At 41.0% G+C, this 22,099-nt stretch overlaps 1 protein-coding gene across 1 annotated transcript in view; it reads left to right on the top strand.

The window, feature by feature from the left end:
- The window catches only part of DIAPH3 (diaphanous related formin 3), a 455,761-nt gene extending 434,254 nt beyond the window's left edge, over positions 1-21,507 (top strand). Inside the window, exon 28 of the mRNA XM_053916803.2 lies at positions 20,267-21,507. Coding sequence (XP_053772778.1) covers positions 20,267-20,529 — 263 coding nt within the window. The 3' untranslated portion in view covers positions 20,530-21,507. The remainder of the gene's footprint in view (positions 1-20,266) is intronic.
- Positions 21,508-22,099: the final 592 nt, after the last annotated feature.

Raw genomic sequence — 22,099 nt, 5'->3', positions numbered from 1 at the left:
TCGATGTGACTCAAGCACCCAGGAGCTGTCAGGACGGCTCAGTGATTTAACACTGGTGTCCTGCCGCTTCGACTCTAATCAGCAGATGCTGCAGCATTACCATAAATGTTTTCCTAACTGTTTCTGTCAGAAAGAGAAAATTCTTCCTGCACCGAGTCTGCTGCTTCTGATTAAATTCAGTGTGCCTTATTTTGCATAATTAATGTCCCATGGTGATCTCTAACCTTTTGTTTTTAATATTGCCTCTTAGTCTAGACTCACTCTGTATGGGGAAGCTCAAGTCAGAGCAGACAAAGGGAAATGGATGGTGCTTGTACATGAAGCCCCCAGCACCTCCACACTCTGACGTCCTCGGCACTGTTTCATGTAGGCGTATCGCTTGTCAAAGATCCTGAGAGGTTCTGGCCTTCGCAGGGTTTCCCCTGGTGGTGCCACGGCTCTGTTCCACTTCTGAAGGCTGATGTTTCTGCAGTGCCTTGGTGCCTGTGGTTTTGCCTGAGGGCATGTGATGATAGGATCAGCTCCGGAATGTGCCTACCCTGGGTGTGTAAACTGTGATAACCCTCTGGCACAAACCAGGCAACGGGCTGCTTATTTTCTGCAAAACTTTCTGTACCTCTAGCCCGAAGTAAGTCAGACACTATATTTGACACAACAAAGTCACTGTATACAAAGCAGAAGTACAGCTAAAATAATGTCATTTTGTTCAACGTCATTATGTTACAGTCTTGACAAGGAAAAAGTTGATTTTCTGTTGAGGCCACTGTCTGGAGCTCACACATTATCTCATCTATGTGGGTGTTCTCCGATTTCCTCCCACACCCCAGAGACCCGCACATGAGGCGGATGGGTGTGTGTGCGTAGTCCCAGCGGGAGTGACTGAGGCTGTGGGTCAAGTGCTCTTTGTGATGGAAGGGCGCCTGTCCAGGGTGGGTGCCCGCCTCACCCTGAGCTGCTGGGAGAGGCTCTGGCCAACCCCGACCCTGAGCTGGAGTAAGTGGGGTGGAAAAGTCAGGATCGTGTTTTCAGTCATCTTTTTAAAATGTGTTTTATTGTTTAATGTTAGAAGTCTTTGGAGACTATTGAGAATTTTGATGATGTTCTCTGTGTCCAGAAATGTGCCATAGGAACTAAACTCTTGCTTATGTCAGTTAGCTTATGGTAAAATTGGTTTTCTCATATGTCATTTCGCTTAAAGTCACTGTTTCCAAAAAGCTATGGACTGTGGTGAGAATTTACTGATGTTAAAAACAAATGTCCTATTTTGTCAGTGAAAGCGTTTCTCCATCATCTGGATGAGGAAAGATCCTTGAATTTGCCTAATAGCAGTGCCTTCTTCCTGAAGAGCCAACGTGCTTCATCATTTTCCTTTTTATCCTTTTAGAACCTGTGAGTACTCGTGCCTGGTAGCCACCTGTGAGTTGAATTTTTTGTTTCTTTTTCAAGTGAAACGTTGATGTGAGTGGATACCCTTTGTGATGTTATTCTTGCAGTATCAGATTACAAAGTACAGGTGACGTCTCTGAGGCACTACATCAGGCCAGTAGTCAGGGGCACAGCTACAGCTTAGAATCGCTCTATAATCGCATTATCTGAAATAAGGATTCCATTGTTTCCGAGGAAAGGATGAATGGCTGAGCTTCCCATTTTCTGCAGCTTATCTACTTTTTTCTTCTCTGGGAGATTCTGCTAGCAAATATTTATCACATTATTTTTAGTACTTTCGTATTCTTCATAGATTCAGAGAACATTCTAATAGACAAGGATCTCAGAAAAATGTTCAGTTCGTGACTGACGAATCTGAGCCTAAATGACCGGCAGAAAACCACAGGCGGTGGCACATTCAGTTTGGGAATTTGCAGCCCTTAACTTCTGAAATTTAAATATATTCCGTAGATTTCTGTTTATCTCAGACTAAAACCAAATAAAGAAGAAACACAGAAATTATTCATCATAAATGTTACCAGTCCCCAGATAGATTCCACATAAAAGGAATCTGTTTTTTGTTATGATGAATAAAACTTTTTTTGTTTTTTGTTATTCAAACTATATTCTTACAAACTCTTTAAGCTTACAGCTGCTTAGCTCTTCTGCAGCCCCGATATATTCATTTTTTTCCCATGCGGCCACCAGCAATACCACTTCTCCATCTCTGTTCATTATCTTTTCACCTTGGCCACCTCTTCTACAACAGAGAGCACTCCCTTCAGCAACACAGCTGATTCGTGGCCCAGATGACGGTGGCCAAGTGCCACCTGAAACAGAAGGGCTTTCAGGTTTTCGTTCTTCATCTGCCTTTTCTTCACTGTCACTGGAGTAATCCACTTCTCTGAGCTCAGATTCCTTGTCAGTGAATGAAGGTAAGCACTGACCACCTCACAGGAGGATTAAGTGGATGCTGCCTGTGTAAAGGAATCCGTACACCTGCTTCTCCGAGGCCTGTATTGGATAGCCACGGAGAACCAGGAAGACCCTGGGGAAAGGCAAGAACACAAGAACAAGAGAGCTTGTGTTTCATTAAACTGGGGACTTCAGCGGTTCTTCCTAGTCTGTTTCCTCATTGCCAGTGTATGCATGAACATAATGTGTTAGGTACTACTCAGACAAAGTCACAGACGTGTCTCTCTTAAGATATTGGGAGCTGAGAGTGGAAGGAAGTACCTTAGAAAAGCACAAGCATTTAAGGAAAATGTGCATTGTTTCTCTGGCTTTCAGAAAAAAAGAATCTCCTTCCCACCCCAAACCACCACCACCCTCCCCCACAAAAAAACAGCTTTTCACACTTTTTTTTCTTAATAATTGTAGATGCCCTGAAATCCTCAAATTTGATTTTAAACGGGTTGCTGTTATCATGCTTTAAGAGGAAGCCGTCAGTTTATTTTAAATCAGAGACCTGTAATTCATAAATATTACAGCTGTCATTCTCATCACATGTATTCAGAATTTAGATATCCACCCACCTTCTCCTCAGCAAATTAACGAATAAATGCACTTCACTGGGTTTATCACTTTAACTGTGAATGTAATAACACTACATGTAAGCATAAGTTAGTTGGCTGATGTGATAGATTGCATTGAAAATAACAGAAATAAAGTTTTTCTTCTTTTTTTTACATTAGCTATCTTGATCAGTTACTCCAAAAGCATCATCGATGGCTCTGTGTTCACTCAGAGTTATAGGATTTGAGGAGTGTCTGTTACTGAGGTTCCTGATCTAGCCATTAGAAAAGAAGCCCAGAACAACTGCTTTCAAGAGTTGTGATGAGGGGACACCTTACAAATGCCCTGCCTTTGTATGGTGATCTGTACTTATCAAAGAGCTTTCGTCCATATTGTTCCTGTCATAAAAAAGCCTTTGTAGGTTAGGCCTACTTAATCATCCCCCGTAAACCAAGAAAGGTGCTGAAGTCTACAGAGATGAAGAGTCATTCCAGGATATGAAAAGTGAGTGACAGCGCCAAGAAGAAACCCTTCCAGTTTTTCCTTTTAGATATAAACGAGCCTCATGGTAGAGCACCTTCTGATGTGTTCGTCACAAAGGTAGAGTTTGCAACCAACCAGACGAGTCAGGAACATGGCTTTGGATGTAGAGCCGAAGAACAAACAAGCCAATGAGCACAGAGCTTGATAAAGGGTTGTTGTGTGGCAGTAGCTCAGTTAAAACCAAATCTGCAGAGACAGGGGGGAAGGTGGGTAAAGCTGAACCTGCCTCCCACAGAGGGGCCTTTCAGTGGCCTGAGATCATCATAGTCCTCCCCGGGAGTCCCAGCAGCAAAGCCAAGAGCATCGCCACAGTCTGACAGACAGTGATATTGCTCCTGTTTAATGGGGTTATTAACAACAGCTTCATAGAGCATGTGAGCATTAACGGGAAAAGGTTTTAAAATGCCTCACGTTTGGCACAGAGAGGCACACTAATCACTGGCATTATCAACAGTGTTTGGAAGAGGCTGAGTGAGAGATTTCTTTAGTGGAGTGTCATAGAGGACACAGATATTAAATATGGAATTAACCAAACACATTATGCTTATGGTAAGTGCAATGAAGGAAAAGAACAGGGTGCTATGTGAGAATGAATGGGAGGAGGTATAGGGGTGGGGGTTAAGGAGGGTTCCCTGGAATTGACTTCTTGTGCCAAAGCACTTGGACCTGGTTGAGACTGATCGTGGGAACTGGAATACCAGCCTCTTCAGAGAGGCCCAGGGAGCGTGATGACATCGTATCATTCTTTGTAATATAACATTGACAACAAGAATAATAGGACATTGACCACAATGAGAGAATAGTGGAGACAACCACCATTCTCAGCTACATCTGGAGCAAAAGCGTCTCAAATTCAGGGCTTCTGATTACAAATCCATTCCTTCTTCATGCTATCCTTCAAATCCTGCCTAATTCATTCTGTGTGAACTATTCCTGATGTGATAACTTCATACCTGTATTTTTGCACAGCCTACACAGCCTTCTCTTTTCTCTCCCTGTCTCCCACCTTTCCGTCAGGCCCCCTATAACCTAGTCCATCGGTTCTCCTTAGACCATATCCTCAATAGGCCCTTCACTTTCATCACTGAATGTGCTCCCTTCAGTTATCCTCTGCTGCCACAGATGACACCCCCACCCCAGTCCTAAACACTTTTTAAATCTGACACACCCACAGGACTTAAACTTTTCTGTTTTTTATTTAAGAGGCATGGATCCTAATTTTGCTAAAATCTGTAACAGATACAAGATCTAATAATACATTAAAAAATGAGAGGCATAATTGACTACTCAAATCACGATGAGCGGTCTTGGCATTTCTCCTTGTGATGTAGGGAAAATAACAAGCCAATACCTCTGTAGACGTTGATGTAGTGGTGTGATGAGACTGTAAGCTTCCTGAAGGCAGGAACCATGGCTGCGCATTCTCTGCGATGTCCCTGACACTCACGACAGCATGGCCACTGTACACACCCAGCATCTCATGCTACGTGAGTGAAAGCGTGGTCTCCATCTGCCTAGGAATTGTTAGACATAGTCTCTGCTGTCTTGATTGTAGGCTCTTGTGATGATATATGCCATGTCTGCATGTGAAGTACTTCTTTTAACTCCACGGGGGGTAAGAAGAACACAGACCCTTCTCTAAGGAGTGCGTGGTCTTATCATTTGACTCTGGCATATAGCAGGGACACACAAAGAAAACCAGGACATCAAGTGGCCCGAGATGTGCAACATAGGAGAGAAGTACAATGACGGGTCAGTGGCAAGTGCCATCACAGCGTTTTGAGAAAGCAGTAGCCTTTGATGAGATCTGAGGGATCGTAGATTATTACCGACAATGACCACGACAGAGGAATAGAAAGGGGGCGGTGTTCCAGAGTTCACGACATCCATAAAACTGAAAACGTTACAACACATGTCTTAGATTCAGCAATCGCTCCATTTCCTAAGAGAACAGTAGTTTCCTCAAGTAGGGATTACTAGTGAGAGAAATACATTCAAAAATTTAAAAATGTAAACTGGACTGAGGCATTTGTGGTTAGCTCAGTTTACTTTAAAAAAAATATTTTGTAACTCTGCACTGTACTTGGGACAAATTGGACAGTATTAACTAAAATGAGCAGCTTTTATGTGTCATGTCAAAGTACAGTAGTTGCTCCTCGTCCACAGTCTTGCTTTCCATGATTGCGGTGACCCACGGTCTCGGTTACCCGTGATCCACTGCAGTCAAAAACTATTAAGTGGAAAATCCCAGAAATAATTTTGAGGTTATACAATCGCATGCCACTCCGAGTGGCATGATGAAATCTTACATCCCGCTCTGCCCGGGAGCATTCCTTTGTCCAGCACACCCATGCCACGTGTGGACGTCGCTCACGCGGTGGCCGTCTCAGTTCTCAGACCGGCTGTCCTTGTATCACGGTGCTTGTGTTCAAGTCACCCTTATCATGCTTTGTAGGTATTACAGCAGATCGTTATAATTGTTCTATTTTGTTACTGTTGTTGTTAGTCTCTTACTGTGTTTAATGTATAAATTAATCTTTAACATAGGTGCGTGTGTATGGGGAAAATACAGTATATACGGGGGTCGGTATTATCTGTGGCTTCAGGCATCCACGGGAGGTCTTGGAACCTTTCCTCTGTGCATGTAGGAGAGACCATCATAAACCAGCTTTCTGAATCTTGTAGTGTACTATTGAATCTGGGTCATAGATTTTGCTTCTTCTATGAATAACTAGTTATATTGCATTTTAAGCACAGGCGGTACTTAATACAATACAAGCAAAAACTCTGGAAAATATATTCCTGGTTCTGTTTAACTAGAGAGCTCAAACAATTTTTAAGGTGTTTGTCAGAAACAGTATCAGTAGAAATGAAGTGTCTCATAGTTTCCTTTAGTTCCTTGTGCTGACATAGGAATACTGTCTGCTGCTTTTTTCAGCATCTGTAGGGGTTTTGTTTGTTTGTTTGTTTGTTTGTTTGTTTGTTTTTGAAGTTAGATAGCAGTGGTATAGTTTGGAGCCCAGAACTGAATGAGGGGACTTGGGTTTGAATTCAAGCTTCACTATAACTTGCCTCTGACCTGGGACAAGTTCATTAACTCCTCAAAGTGTCCCTTCCTCATTTGTGAAATAGAATAAGAATCATATCCTATTAGGTTATATGACAGTTCATGTAAAAGGCACTTAATAAGTGCTCAAATGCATCAGTATTATTTTCATTATTTTTTTGCAAAACAAAACTTGAAATAGAATAAGCCTGATAATTATTTTATTAATTGTAATAATAAGATGGTGAGAAAGTGAATGTAGTATTTTTGTTAGAACTAAATCTGAGTTCCATCTTTGTGGATTGTATTAGAATTGAAAAGTTTGCTTGTTTTTTAACAAATTATATTTGGTTTGTCACACAGTAAACCTCACTGGATAGATAAGAAGTTACCACTCCATTATGATTATTTTTTACTGTGACAAGTGGGGCTATAAACATGTGAGATAATAAGGAGAACATAGATGTGTTCTCCAGGAGAACACAGATGTAAGGTAATTACATTAGAGCAATGAAATGGTTCCTGGTGGAAGGCCCACGAATGTCCATAAACTGCAGAACGCATCACTTTCCTCTTCAACTCCAGAAGATGCCTTTTCATGTCATGGGATTCCATTAATTGTGAAGGTTTCTAGGGTCCATTAATTGCAATGATTTCTTCTCTCTTCCAATTAAATGAGAGCAAGCACAGAAAGGTAGTAGCATTGCAAAATCTAAGACCTTTAGAAATAGAATAACCAATTAGAAAGCATCTTATTACTATACTGCGATAGTTGTAAAAGAATGTTTATGTTCTGTATTTTTAAGTCACTAGAATTATTTGAGGTGCTATAATGCCCACTTTAATTTAATGATTGGTGACAGGTGTGACTGTCCGACCTCTAGCGGCTGGAGCTTGTAGCTGCATCTCAGTTGGTGAGTTTAAAAAAAAAACCAAAAACTTAGACCATGGAAAGAAATCTTCTCAGATCCTAATTGTAGAGTTCCACAGGTGAATGTGTGATTATCTCCCCAAATTCTGCCAGTCTGATTGTTGGGGTACTGCCTCAAAGAACAGAGTTCAGAGCCAACACTGTTGATCTGTGAGTTTACATGCCTGAAATGTATTATTTATTCAGCATTATTTTTAACAATGTAATATAATAAATAATATGATTAAATAAGATAATAAAGAAATGTATTATTTATTCAGCTCCTGTGAAATGTTTTTAAAGTGGTGACAGAAGAGCTGTGTTTTAAATGTCTGTAATAGCATGTCTTGCATGTATACAGATGTTTGGGGTTAATACGAGTATTTTCAGATTCCCATTGAATAGCATTCTGCTCCTCATACACATCATCATAAGTTAAGGATGATGTCTGTGACCAGGAAATAGATTGGAATTGACCAAGAGTTTGGAGCAAACTCTCTGATTATACTGAGCCACTGAGCCAAATAGACTTAGAAACTACATTTTATATGATGCCCCAAATTTCAAAAGACTAAAAACACTTATATTACCTTAAAGTAATAAAAGAGAGAACATTCTGTCATGTGAGAATAACATAGTTTTCTTTGTCTTTAACATGAACCATACTGGAATATTTTATTTAACTTTTTTCTTTTTAATATTTTGTATCTCAATTAGCTAAGAACTTTCGTTTCAATAATTCAATGAAGCATAAATTGCTAGACATTTACAGTTAATGTGGATCCTCAGTAATTTTTTTTAATACCAAATACCATGTGGATTTTATAGTTCCATATACTTGAGGACTTCTTCTGAGCTAACAATTACTGTAAATCTTAAGAGAACATACAAGAAATGGACAACTGATATGTGCAGTAGCTTGCCCCCTGCCCATTCTCCTCCAGTCGGCACCTGCTGCAGCTTTACCAAGAGTACCGCCCTGTAATTCCGTCCTTTGCTGCCTGCTGTAGGGTACATTTCCCATGCTTTGTGTTTCACGTTACCATAGAGACAGGAGGTACTCCAAAGCCCTGGGAAGATAAGTAGAAGTAGGTCTTTGAGAAAACAGTCCCCGCTGGCTACAATAGAGAAGCCCGAGGCCGGAATCCACAGCAGGAAATGGGAAGAGCCAATTGTGTGTTCCGATCAGGCTCTGCCTCCACAGGGTCTCGGGAAGCACAGGTCCAGCCTGTCCTGCATTAAAAATGAGTTGTTTACAGAAACCAGTTTTTCAGAAATTTCAGTGCAGCCTGTAACCACAGTTAGTGTTTTGTTTGCAGTAAAGTACCTGAAGTAACATTGACCTATTCTTTTTACTGTTTCCTCATTACAAGGGAGCAGCTTCTAAGAAGGGTTCTGTTTGCCTGACTTATTTTTCCGATCAAAAATCTTACCTTTAAAATGTGGATCGATATTCTTTGACTCAGGCGAAACCATCATAAGTCAAATTGCAGTTTGAGCACAAAGGACTCTGGAGACCAGCGCCCAAATCATTGCTCCAAACGTACTGATTCTAGAAGTGAGTGGTTTATACACGGATGGGCAAGAGCAGGTTTCCAGTTGTGAGTATGTGAAATATGGGCTTATTTCTGTATTACTACTTCTTAATTTGTATTTTTCTGTATGAACAAATGTAAACCTACTTTTGCCCATCCCTGTATTTCCTCTAAATACTTACATATTCTGTCCATATTTTTGATACATAAATAAAGCTTTCAAACATTTTCTGATTTAATTAATCGTTATATTTTCTACTATATATTTTAACTCATACTTGTTAATATTATTTAGGAGAAAGCTGCTAAAAGATTTAAAAATCATACAGATTTTTTTCTCTTGATTTTTCCTTACAGATGTATATGTGGTAAGTCTTTGTGGGGGGAGGGGGAGAGAAAAACAAATCTTAAGAACAAAAAAATGTGGAAAGGAGTTTTAAAAGGACAAATACCATTTTGTAAATTTAAAACCAGGCTTGCGCTCGCGCTTGCTTTCTCGCGCTCGCTCTCTCTCTCTCTCTCTCTCTCTCTCTCTCTCTCTCAACGGATGAGATCCATACTCAGGGTATTTCCTGGGTTTTTGTCCAAAGATCTGGTAAAGAGTTCTGAACCGGGAAAGAGTTCAGAAAAATTCAGAAGACATCAACAGAGCTTCCTAGGTAATGATCCCAGGGCACAGTGTGTAAATCGTACTTGGGAGGAAGAAGGCCAGTGACCTGTAAGTCTATATAAATAGACTGAGGTTGAGCACCGTCCTCTGAGGCCCTCACTTACCTCAAACTGACAGTAGGAGGCAGTAGTGTACTAGTCTGAGCTGCTCTCTTTAGAGCAATGTCTATGACGCAGGCCAGATCTTTTTTTTTTTTAACTCATTTTCTAGAAATATATGAAACCAAAATCTTAGAAGTAGTTTCAGATTTTATAATGAAACTTGGTACCATCATTCCATGCTGCTGGGCTATGAATAGAACAATCAAAAAAGGCAAGTCTATCAGCTTCTAACAGTGGCAACTCTGTACTTCGGTTCCAATTTGAATAGAAGAATGGCAAGAAATAAAGGCCAATCTCATTTTGGAAAGAAGGAGAGCCACATTTAATGTTAGACCCTTCTAATTTTCACCGACTTACTAAAATGTGTATAGAACTATGCAGTAAAAGCACAAGAGTCTCTGAATGGTAGCCTGGTCTTCCCGGGCTTGGGTGGCTGGAAAGGCATGTCAACACTTAGACCGCAGCGGCCGTAGGCGTGTTGTAATTAGCATCTGCCTGTCACGACTGTATTTTTAACTTTAGCCATTGTCTACTTTACCGTTCGCAAAAGCTACATAAATCCACATTACCTAGGAATATACAACTGTCCCTTCCTCTTCAAATTTTGGAACATTGCATTCTTTCACTTGACTATTTCTTACGTGGCTAAAAAAGTTAAAATATTGAGAAAAAAATTTTCCTTCTGTAATAATTGATTTTGTTAATAGGTTATCTTTCATTTATTGACCTGATTTTAATAAAGTCTGTATTTGGGGGTTACCTCAGGAGTAGGAATGTATTTATAGCTGCAATCATCTCCCTATGTAATTAACAGCACATATTTATATGATAACTAATCATGATTTGTAGGCACCCCGTGACCATAGAACAAAGCCAAGTCTACTAATCCAAACTACACCGGAAAGTAAGTTGCAGAATAAATATATTTCTAATACTGAGTGAAAGATTCCAAAATACGCACCCACACAAGGGTGGGGCTTATTATCTTGCTGTTGTGACTTCTGCTCCGGCCGGGAGAACTGCACATCCCTCCACGGCAGCGGGCCCCGACCCTTTTGGCACCGGGGACCATTTTCGTGGAGGACGATTTTCCCACGGACAGGGTTGGGGGGCTGGTTTGGGGATGATTCGAGCACATTACATTCAAGCTCACCTCCTGCTCTGCTGCCAGGTTCCTAACCAGTACAGGTCCTCGGCCCCGGACGGTGGGGACCCCTGCTGGTGTCTTAAATAAGTTATAGAAGTATTCTTAGCCAATATGGGTAAATGGACAATATTAATTTCCATTAGGATATGGATTATTCTAATTTGAACTTTAACTTTTAACTAGAGTTTAAATTTTTTTTATGATTTCTAATTTATTTTTAATAATTATTAGGTCTTTAATAGTATAAAATCAAACTTGAAGTGAAGTTATTATCACTGTAAGTTTCTACAAAGATATCCAACCCCAGCGTGTCGCAGGTGATAGCGCTGGTAGAAACTCCAGCTAGTACTGTGCGCTCCTGAGCTCTGGAAGTGCAGCTGGTCTGGACTGAGACTACAGGGTGCTGTAAGTGTGACAGATGCTTGGTTTTGAACACTTAGTGTCCGCCAAAAGGGGAATGTTAAAGATCTCATCGGTACATTTTATTTTGCTTTCGTGCTAAAACTGCCGGGGTGAGCTCTGGCAAGTCGACATTTGGTTCAGTAAAATACATCTTTAAAATTAATTCCACCTGATTCTTCACAGCGTTTAATGTGATTTGTAGAAAATTTTAACTTGCATATATAGCTTACTTTGCTGACTCATTATATTTCTATTGGACAGCTGTCTTAGACTCAGTGCTATGTCCTCAAGAGACCAGGAAGCACAAAAAATATACATTAATCATAATTATATGATATGTCATCAGTTTGTTATTTAGGTAATGCTATTCCAAAGTGTTGTTTTAAAGGATTACTATAAAACTTTAAGTGAAACAAGGTGGTAAAATTATGTTATGCTTGGGTTCAGTCGCTCAAGAAATGATGTACAAACATTCATTGAGAGGTAGGCACCACTATTCCAAGTACAGCAAGTCCTCGAATAACTGTGCAGTCCCTCCTGTTTTGTTGTAATGCTAACCAAGGGGAGATCGCTTTCCGTCTAGGGCCCCTGTCTGTGCGGAGTTTGCACGTTCTCCCCTTGTCTGTGTGGGTTTCTCCAGGGACTCCAGTTTCCACCCACTTCCCACGGACAGGCACGCGAGGTAAACGGTTGTGTCTGCATTGTCCCAGTGTGGGTGCGTGCAGGTGTGTGGGGGTGGCCCCGCGCGAAGAAAGGGCATGCTGTCCAGGGCGGGTTCCCACCTGGGCCCTTGAACTGCCGGGATGAGCTCTGGCAAGTGCGATCCTGAATCCTGAAGTGGATTTCGTTGTACGTCATTTCGCTATACATCCTTTCACTCCAAGTTGCAGTTTCCAAGAGCCTGTCAGAGACCATATGTGAGGACTTACTATACCTGGGACACATCAGTGAATAAAACAGAAAGGTCCTTGCCCGCATGGAGTTGGTGACCTACTCATTAGATCAGAGTTAGATGGATACAAGATTTTCTTACTCCTTGAACATATTACTATCTTTTAGATTTGGCTAACATAATGTATTGAGTAACAGGCTGCGGAGAAGTAAAAGAGCATTGCTGTGTATATAGTCATACATAAAATTATTTGAATTTGACATAGTCTTCATCACACAGATATCCCAGGTTTGAATTCTCTAGTGAATGGAAACACTGCAGATTTTTATTAGGCATATAATGAAAATCAATCTCAAGTATTAAGTATACGTGGAAAGTTTTTTAAAGGTTGAATTCAAAAGGATTCCATGAGCGTACAATGCTATTCTCTTATGGTACTGGTTCTTCCCAGAGTTTTGAACTACTAAATGACTATGATTTTGCATGTTTACAATAAAAATGACAGAATCCTAAGTGTTTCAAGGACTCATTACCTAGCATGGTAGCTCAATACTCGCTGAATCAGCTAATGAATTGAGTCCACTATTACTTAAAGGAGAAGAGTTGGAATCATGGCTGTTTGGTTTGACAAAGAGATTTGGAGAATGTGATATGTCTTTTAATGGGTGAAGGGGTGGTGAGTGGAAGAGGAATTAGACTCACTTCATACAGCCCTAATGGGAAAAATGAGTAGGGCCAGTGTGTAAAACAAACTCTAGAAAAATATAAGGTACAACTTTTCATTATTCGCGCTGTGCAAAGGAGGAATATATGGCCTTCTATGATTATGAGGGTATGGCCGGAAGTCTTCAAACGTAGGCTAGACGACCATCTGACAAGAGGCTGCATAAATGGGATTTAAGCCTTGAATAGATGGTTCTACCACGTAACTAAGGCTCTCCCGATTCTGAGTTTGCATAAGTCTACATTTTATGATTCTATGAATCAAAGTGACATGGAGTTGAAATAGATTGTCATTCAGAAGAAACACCTGTTGTGCATTGGAAGTTTCTAACAAATATTGAATTAGGAAATATGAAAGATAAAGGGAAAAGTTGAAAGCACGCTATAAGATGCTGCTTAGAAATGACTTCTGGAGAATATGTAGGTCCTATAGTATTTCTTTAGCTGGTTATTTTTCCAATATAACAACAGCTTCCCAGTCATTAGCATGAGGGATCGGCCTCCTGAAACCTCTCATATATAAAGTGCTCTGTCCATTTCCCCGTTTGTCGGTCTGTCGGCCCCATCACGTGCCCCAGAGCCTGGGCAGCATCAACTCTACGTTGGGCTTGCCAGAGGCAACTAGCAAGATCTGTGGGGCTTTCACAGTCTGGGAACTTCTCTACACCTCAGTTTTCTGAGTTGTTAGTAGCTATCTTTTAGGGTTGTTGGAAAAAATTTTAAAATAACCTGTAATGAGTTTTTCAGATATATATATTTGATAACACTAATATCAAATCATAGTCCTATGTTATCTCCCCACCCTCTTCCTCTTAAACCACCAGATCAACTTATCAAGGCACTTCCTACCTGTCGTACATTGGCTGACAGGCAATCGCATTCTTTAGAAATATTTGCTTTCTAGCTGGTAAGCCACGTACTGGACACCACAAGTGCAGAGTGACCTGAGGCAGCTGTCGGGAGCAGATAGCGGGACTGGTAAACAGGTGCTGTGGTTGCTTTACGTATGAAGAGGACACTGCTTTGCATATGGAAGTTTGGTTTGAACACGTGTGGTCTGAATAATGGTAGGGCACTGAGATAAAAGCTCGGGAGCCCGCCTGTCAGGGCTGGGGTGCTCCTTCCTAGAGACAGTGACTGCAGCTGTGGGATCTCGGCCAAAAGAATGTAGAAGGGACAGAAAAATGGGCATCGTCGGCTTGGCAAGGGACTGAAAGGTAAAATAAATTATCAAAGACAACTAAAAATGAATCATCCAAAAGCAGAAGAGAAGAGTAAGCGTGGTCAAGGGCGTTATTGTGAGAGAGCGTGCTAATCAGGGATCTGAAGACTTGAGCTGTGTCTCTGGCTCTGCTCAGGAGCCTGCTTCATCACCAGTTCCTTCCAGCCCTACGACCCGTTAGGGTGGCTCGGCACAGGAAATTGCAAAATGGCAGTGCTGGCTTTGAAGTTCTACTTAAAGGGCAGTGTTACAGAACGAGACTGAATAGAAGTGTACATTTGATGACTTTCTGGAAAAAAAAACAGAAAAAGTTCTAGTTTAATTGTCAAGTACCTCCTCTATTCAGAGACATAATACCTTTTACTTATCATCCTCTGCTTTGTCTGTTTTGTTTGAATGGGGGAAGTAATTGTTTTGGTTTGGTTTGTTGTTTTTACATATGGTTTCAATAACAGTTTCTTAGCACTCCTGAAAGATTGTAACTATATACAAAATGCCCCTTTGCTCTTTTTATCATTTTTATACACTTTCAATATAAAAGGAAAAATAAACAGCAAAATGAAGCTGAGGGAAGACAATTATTTATAGCATCAGTAAATCAGCACTAAGGAAAGCCACAGGGATGTGGGCTGCTGGCGGCCGGCACTAACTTCCGTTGTTGCATAGATTAAAAACATATATTTGTCACACACTTTACTATCACGTAGACCCAGTAGTGCTTTAAAATTATATTTATGAATCACTTTGTCCCTCACCAAAGTCAAGTCATTGCTGGGGTGAAACAAACAGTTCCTTAGTAGAGGCCCAAGTCAGAGTCAGGAGCGAAAGGTAAAGGATTGTAAGGAGAGACCGAATTACAGAAGACCCAATGGATGCGGTCCATGTAGGACGCCGGAGTTCCATGTTCGTCCTCCTGTCAAAGCTGCCACAGGCTCACGGTTGACCACAAAAGGCAGGAGCTCGATTTCATATTTCATCTGAGAGTTGGCACTTCTAAGAAGCTCGTGCCCATTAGAACCACACTGTGATGGGGGATCAATACCGACTTAAAGGGAATCATGCCTCTCTCTGAACCGTAACTGATACTTCCCGCAGCCGAGGGGTTCTCCCCAAGGGCTGCCAGCCAGGGCAGCAGCTGTGCCTTGGTAGCTCAGGAGGCAGGACTCTTGGCTGAAGTATTTCCTCATTTGATGCCAAGCTGCATATATTCAGATTTATGTTTTTGTGTCAGCAATTTTCCTGGTTTTCTCTGTCTTTTGTGTTACTCAGAAAACAACGGAAATGTTAGCTCAGGATGGTGGGGATTTGTTTCTTGGGTTTTTTTTTAGTTTTCTTTGTCATCCAAATCTCTAGTCTGCCAAAGGCCACGTGGGACCCAACACTGATGCAGTTTAAAGCTTTTATTCTCATGTTTAAGTCTAGCGAGTTATCTGTATTTAAGAGCCATTCAACTTTTCAATGATTTTCAACTTTTCCTTCATTTTCAGAGGGGGAAAAAGCTATGGTGAGACTCTAGAATCAATTCTTATAGTAAGAATCATAGGAGGAAATAGAATGAAATTAGTGAGCTTTCATACGTTAAAGGGAAACAGCATGTATTTTCATCCTATTTGTTCTACAGAAACACCCACACAAGATGTGTGGGCAGGATCCTCTTACTGGCCCGTGCTAAGAACAGCAGCCGGGCCTTGCTGAACACCGGGGGCTTTGGATCCTGTCAGGAGTCCTGGATAGTTGTCTTCTCTTAACAGACACCAGCTGTAATATCTTGGGGTGGCGGGGTGGGGGGCGCAGGAGCAGCCTTGGCTCCAATGCACAAACTAATGGCACAAGTTTTCTCTCTTTGGAGAGTTAAACAGTCATTCTACTTTGTCTTAATATTTTTTGTTTTCCATTTAAAAAAAAACTATCGATAAAGTTTTGAATTGATGGGAAATAGAAAATGCTTCTCTTTTTCTTGATACCCCAGTCTTACCTTCGAAAGAGTTTATGTGTCCAAGGTAGGTCATTTTGTGTGGAACTTTCTAATTTCTTATGATAAGGACAAGCCCACTGGCCGAAATTTATTTCATGCCTCTGAGCACCTGTATGCAGTTCTTCCCAACGTACAGGGTTGTGGCACCTCCTGGATGTTTGAAATGAACCTTCTAGAAATTAAGCGCATGTTTTAACTGCAGTTAAGTACGTGGAATTTGGGTCTCTAGTTTTCAGCCCACATGAAGCCATTAACAGGGGACTTTTAAAATAATAGTTACAGCAAAAGACACTTGGCCTTTAACCAATATTACAATAACATTTTTATATAAAAGTGAACTTTCATCTTGGGACCTTCCTCTAACTGTAAAAATGTCCCTAGTTGCAGTGGGATAGAAGACGCTTCCAACCCGACTTCACTTATCTGCTTTGCAAGTTAAAATGTGACCCCCTCAGCTCTCTAAGTTGGATCTCCCATGTCTGGGGACCTGTGCAGGGGCTGTCGGGATGCGGAGAGTTAAATGTGAGGGCCGGAGTTGTTGTCTAGAAACTTCTGACAGAGCCATAGCTCATTGTTACAGAAACCCTTGTGCACTTCCCTTTTTATTTATTCAGTGGTCTCAGGAACGGCCTCTTCTTATCTCGCCTTGTCTGTTGCTTCTCATGAAAGATTCTCTATCTGAAGCCACAGAGGAGTTAAATACCAGCTTGGTTTTTCTCTTATCACTTTGTCCCTTAAGCGTGCTCCCAGCTATTTGTGGAGTGTTCTCAGAAGGGAAGAATGCTCTGGTCCTCCCATTGTTATCCACCTCAACCTCGGAACAAGTTTAAAGAGCAGACTCTGAAAGGAAACCCAGGCTCTGCCAGGCATTCCATCCTTAGATCTGGTACAGGTTGAGTAAAGACAACCGAAATATCCAAGTGGGTATATACAAATCCTGTCTTTAGCAACAGGCCATTTATTAGTGACCTTGGCGGGAGCGGATTCAGAAGAGTTAAGGGTCAAAAGCATGATGGGAGTGGGTTCAAGAAAAAAGTGGGAAGCACGGAACTGAGAAAGCGAGGAAGGCCAGTTCTGAGAGGTTCTGCTGTGAGTCAGTCAACAACGGAGGTGGTAAATGGACCAGGACGTGGAGTCGAAGTCAAAGGGTTCTTTTCTCTTAAGGTTAAGGTTACTTTTGATACAGCATGCGTGTGTGCTGAAGAGACTGGTCACAGGAAGGGTAGTGAGGACACAGCGGCCAGAGGCATGTCCTTGAATAGGCAGGCAAGAGTAGCGTGGTGCTGCCCTTGAGGCACTGCCCTCAGAGGGGCACGCAGAGCAGACCCTGACAGGAGGGCAGGGTGTTTGTGCGTTCAGTGCGTACACAGGGAGAGCTTATGGGGGCTTGTTCTCTTCTCATCGCTTCGATGAATGTGTTAAGTGAGAGTGAAGGCGATCCTGCCGGATGTTTTGAAGGTGGGAAATAGTTGTCTAGGAGATGGGAGGGGCGCATGGAGGGGGGGGTTGTAGGGGGGTTAAGGTTGCACTTGAAGTTTGTAATCATGAATTTAAGTGGGACCGGGGAAGGAAAGGAGTACATGTGTGACATCGGACATGCTGTGTGCTGAGGGAGTTTACATCGGTATACTCTCCACCCTACAGTTACTGGGAGAATTAAACATGTCAGAAAGCATTTTGAAAACCTCTTCTCTGCCATTTGGCTAAGATCAAGCATAGAGAAAGCATTTTGAAGTATTAAGTACAGGACATTCGAAGCTAAGTTATCATGAAACTTAGCTTTGAATTACTTAGCATTTTTCCTTGGCAAAAAGCTTTTCAGATTTCTCTGAGACAGCCTTAGTATCTCTGGAGACAGCACTGGGCTGCTGCCACTGAGTAACTCGGTACCGAAATCTAAGTGGTGACTTAACCTCCCTCTGCTCTTACCTCTCACTCTGTAAAATGAGGGTGATAATGTATAAAGTGCAACAAATGCTTTACAAGTAAAGGTGCTACATAAGTACAAGCTGTTAATACAATGTTATTTCAGCCCTGACTGTTGCAGTACCAGAAAATCGCAAGGGTCGGAGCATCTGGAACTGTCCTCTAAGTCTCGGGTGGTAGATGCCTCCCTTGGAAAGCTTTGAAAGGGGGAAGGAAAATTGGGTGTCACTCACATTATTTCCTTTAATTCTCCCAAGTACTCGGTGAGGTTGATTATTAGAACCTGAAATCCAGAGAGATTAAGTAACCTGTGAAGCCAAGTGGTAGAGCTTGGATTTCAACCCAGATTGACCTTAAAATCCCAAGCTCTTTCCACTCTGCCACACTGGGGTTGGGCTTGCTGCATGATAGCCACGGAAGGTACAGAATAACATATATTATAGACCTACATTTTAGCCCATTTAATCTCTTCTCTGCCATCAGACATGTGACTGGAGTTGCCCACTAGCAGAAAGCTGGTTTATTGTAAATATCATCATGATAGAGTCACTTACAAGAAATCAAATAACAAGAAAAGACAGGAGCATCTGGGGGAAGGAGCAGTAAGCTAACTAAAAATTTGTACTTAGCAACAGATGTGGTTTTCAACCACGTTTTGGGGAAAAAGGGTGCGTGCTAGACAATAAATAAATGTGTGTGGCCATGGGAACTACAGGAATGCCACGCCCACCACGCCCTTTGCTGCAAATGCACGATGTGCCTTGGAAACTGAAGGACACAGACGGCTGGGAGAGAAAACCGCTGCTCCGTCAGATGTTGGTTTTGGGTAACAATTACCCACCTGATAGAGAAGGTGATAGGAAAAGTATATTTATTTTCTTCCAGCAGCTAAAAGGTGATCATGCTTCTAAAATTTGTTGAGATTGTCCAAGAAAGTGTGTAAAATACTCATCCATCACTGGAAAGCCCCTGGTCAGGAAATGACAGTGCAGTAAATATCTCCAGCAGCCACCTTTTAGTGTACAAGCTGCTTTCGGTTGGAGTTTTCAGCACTCACATAAAACACACTGTCATGAGTGACTGCTTGTGCTCCAAAGTCATTACTATTGGGATAATGGAACATCTCTCAGCGAATAACCAAGAAACTTTAAATGTCATGTCAAGTTTGTTGAAGCCATTTTCAAGCCACATTCAAGGTTACATGAATATTGAGGGTGTCTCTTTTTTCACAGTTTGAGCTCTGTGAGAGAGATCGCTCATAAGGTTGTGCAATGTGAGAGTCAGTTAATTAAAAGAAAATCTAGTGTCTTTGGAAAAGTCAATCAGCCAGAGCTACTTAGTGCTTAGCTGTTGCAACTCTCTCCTTAGATCCTTGATAAGTCATCATCACTGTCACTTGTCAAAAGAAAGAAAGAAAGAAAGAAAATATGTATGTATATACACTGTGTAAATATTTGACAATTAAGTTATGGCAATTCTGTTTTGCTAGGAAGTTTTAACAATTTCCTTGCCAAATTTAGTATTTCTTTTTGGGGAAATTGTCGATTTTTTAAATTCCTATTATAAACTTTTCTCCTTGATTTTGTGCCAAAAGGAAATTAATCTCATTATTATTCAAACTAATGCTTATCTTGGGTGATAGAGTGTGGAAATGATTTCGTTACCCAATGTGTATTTATTGAACACCTACTTTGCTCCAGGGCTGTTTTAGCCACGGAAGTTACAGCAGTATTTAAAACAATGTTCCTGATGTCTCAGAGCTTACATTCTAATAAAGAGATAGACAATGGGCAAGTAAACAAATATAAAATGTGTCCAGCGGTTATGAGTTCTGTGGAGGGAAAAGCGAGGGGGCGGGGAAATGCTGTGGTGAGAGAGTGAGCATCATTTTAGATGGATGGGGAGAGCAGACCTCTTTCTTTAGATGGCATTTGAGCAGACACCTGAATGAAATGCAGAACCAAGTTTTGATCATCACTGAGTGATGCGCATTCCAGGCATAAAGGAAGAAAGAAATAAGCATAAGTGCTAATGAAATGATTGTCTGTTTATACTTGTTTATTCTTAACCTCTGCGTGTTCATTTTAAATCTACCTTACTCTGTTGAATACTTTTAGCTTAATATAGCTAAGAGGATTTGTTCATTGAGAATAATTATTTTAGAATTATATTTTGTAATCTGCATAGTCCTTGCTTTTCACGGTGGTAAATGCTATGTTTCTTCCTTACTGCAGAAAACCAGAAAGTGCAGTTGACAGAAGGGTCACGTTCACACTGCAGTATCAGTTGCAACTCAACGAGGATTCCAGTCACCAAGGAGCTTAATTGTAATCTAGACACTCACGCGTCTACAGGGAGGACCAAGGCAGCTGAGAGGAAGGAAGCCTGCAATGTGGAAAGCAACCGAAAAAAGGAAATGGAACTTCTTGGCTCTGTTTCTAAAAATGAATCCATTCCTGAAGTTGAAGCCCTGCTGGCAAGATTACGAGCTTTATAAATTAAACTGGTAAAAAAAAAAATAAAAAAATGATCACACCAAATACCAAGCCATGCTCTGAGCTCTAACACTTGAAAAAAGAATGCTTTTTATATGCTACTTTATATAATTTTAAATTATGATATATATTAGAAAAACAAAGCTAAATACGTGATGGCAGTGCTTTTCCTATGGACTTGAGGCTGTGACTTCATCAAGGTTGTAATTGGCTTTGATGTTTTTTTGTCACCTGGTACTTATGTGTCCTATATTTGGTGGTTAAATTATACACGTTTTAAAGAACACGGAGGTGGCCGTGTGCTCAGCCATGGGTCCTTAAGAAAATACCAAGTTTCTAAGTCAACTGTAATGTTTACTTTACTGTTTTCCACATCAATAAATGTCAAATCTTCAAACCTCAAGTCTTGCTACATATCCATGCATTTTACTTATATAGGCCCAGGTCTGTCCTAGATTGGGATTAATGTGCTATGAGCATAGTATCAAAAACTGAAACATGAAACTGAATATAACAGAGCTGTGAGGAAATGATTGGTAAGCTCCTTGCCATCATTGAATTCATGTTAATTAGACCTGTAAGAAACTGTAAGACCACTGAGCACATTTCCAAAAATGATGTACTAAGAATACACTCTGCAAAATGCACGAGCTTTTGCATAAACTTGGACCTACATGGTGTTATAGTGCTGCTGAAACTCTCAGCTGAGAGAGCATACCCCGCGCTGCCCCTCCCCCCACCCCGTAATTATGACTGTGGGATAGAATTGCCATTTTGAAACTTCCCAAGGAACGAGTTTTTTTGATTTCTGTGAACAAACTTGAAATTGCAGTTTCTTTGATCTGACAATCAATAACCTTAACAAAGATCTGAAGAAATGTTTCAAGGAAAGTTTTCTTATGCAAATGTTACAATTGTACTTTATTGGGGGCATCAAATTAACTTTGTTAAATCTATATCAAAGAAAATAAACTTGCTATTTGCACTCAACGAGAAAAATCACTCCTTTCTTTTTTGTAGTTAGCATATTCTGTGGATGAGCTGGAAATAGAATGTACTAGGCAGTCGATCTAGGCATCTATTTAGCTTTATTATCTGCAGTAAGTAAGTGACGGGTCTTTTACCGTCAGTTAAAAAGCAGTTATATGAAACTAGTCTGTGAGGTCCAGTGCTTTTTATTTCCTTAAGTTGCCGCCTCCTTTCAGCTCCAACTTAATAAAGTTAATTAATTAGAACCATGAACCAGGCCCTGTTTATAGACATTGGGGAACAGAGTGTTATCCATAGACAGTGTGGGAATAAATTGTTCTTGTGTGTATTGCTGAGATGTGCATTTTGCCCTCCCATTGTAATTCCTATTTTCCTGAACACAAGTCTTAAAAATCAAGAATAGTGAAGGATGTTTGCACATTTAAGTAGACAGGAACCTTAGCAGGATGGACAGAATTTAAATGAAAGAATTCTGATCCCTATTGGTTCTTAACATGACTTTGCAAAGACTCGGGCTTTTCAGAATCACAACTGAAATTCAGCCAGGTAGTTTGGATACACCAGGTGGCAGGTGAAAAGTCT

This window comes from Desmodus rotundus, chromosome 13, assembly GCF_022682495.2.
Source record: "Desmodus rotundus isolate HL8 chromosome 13, HLdesRot8A.1, whole genome shotgun sequence".
Classification (NCBI taxonomy): Eukaryota; Metazoa; Chordata; class Mammalia; order Chiroptera; family Phyllostomidae; genus Desmodus; species Desmodus rotundus.
The sequence above is the reverse complement of the archived record's forward strand: the minus strand, read 5'-3'. Positions and strand labels throughout refer to the sequence as shown.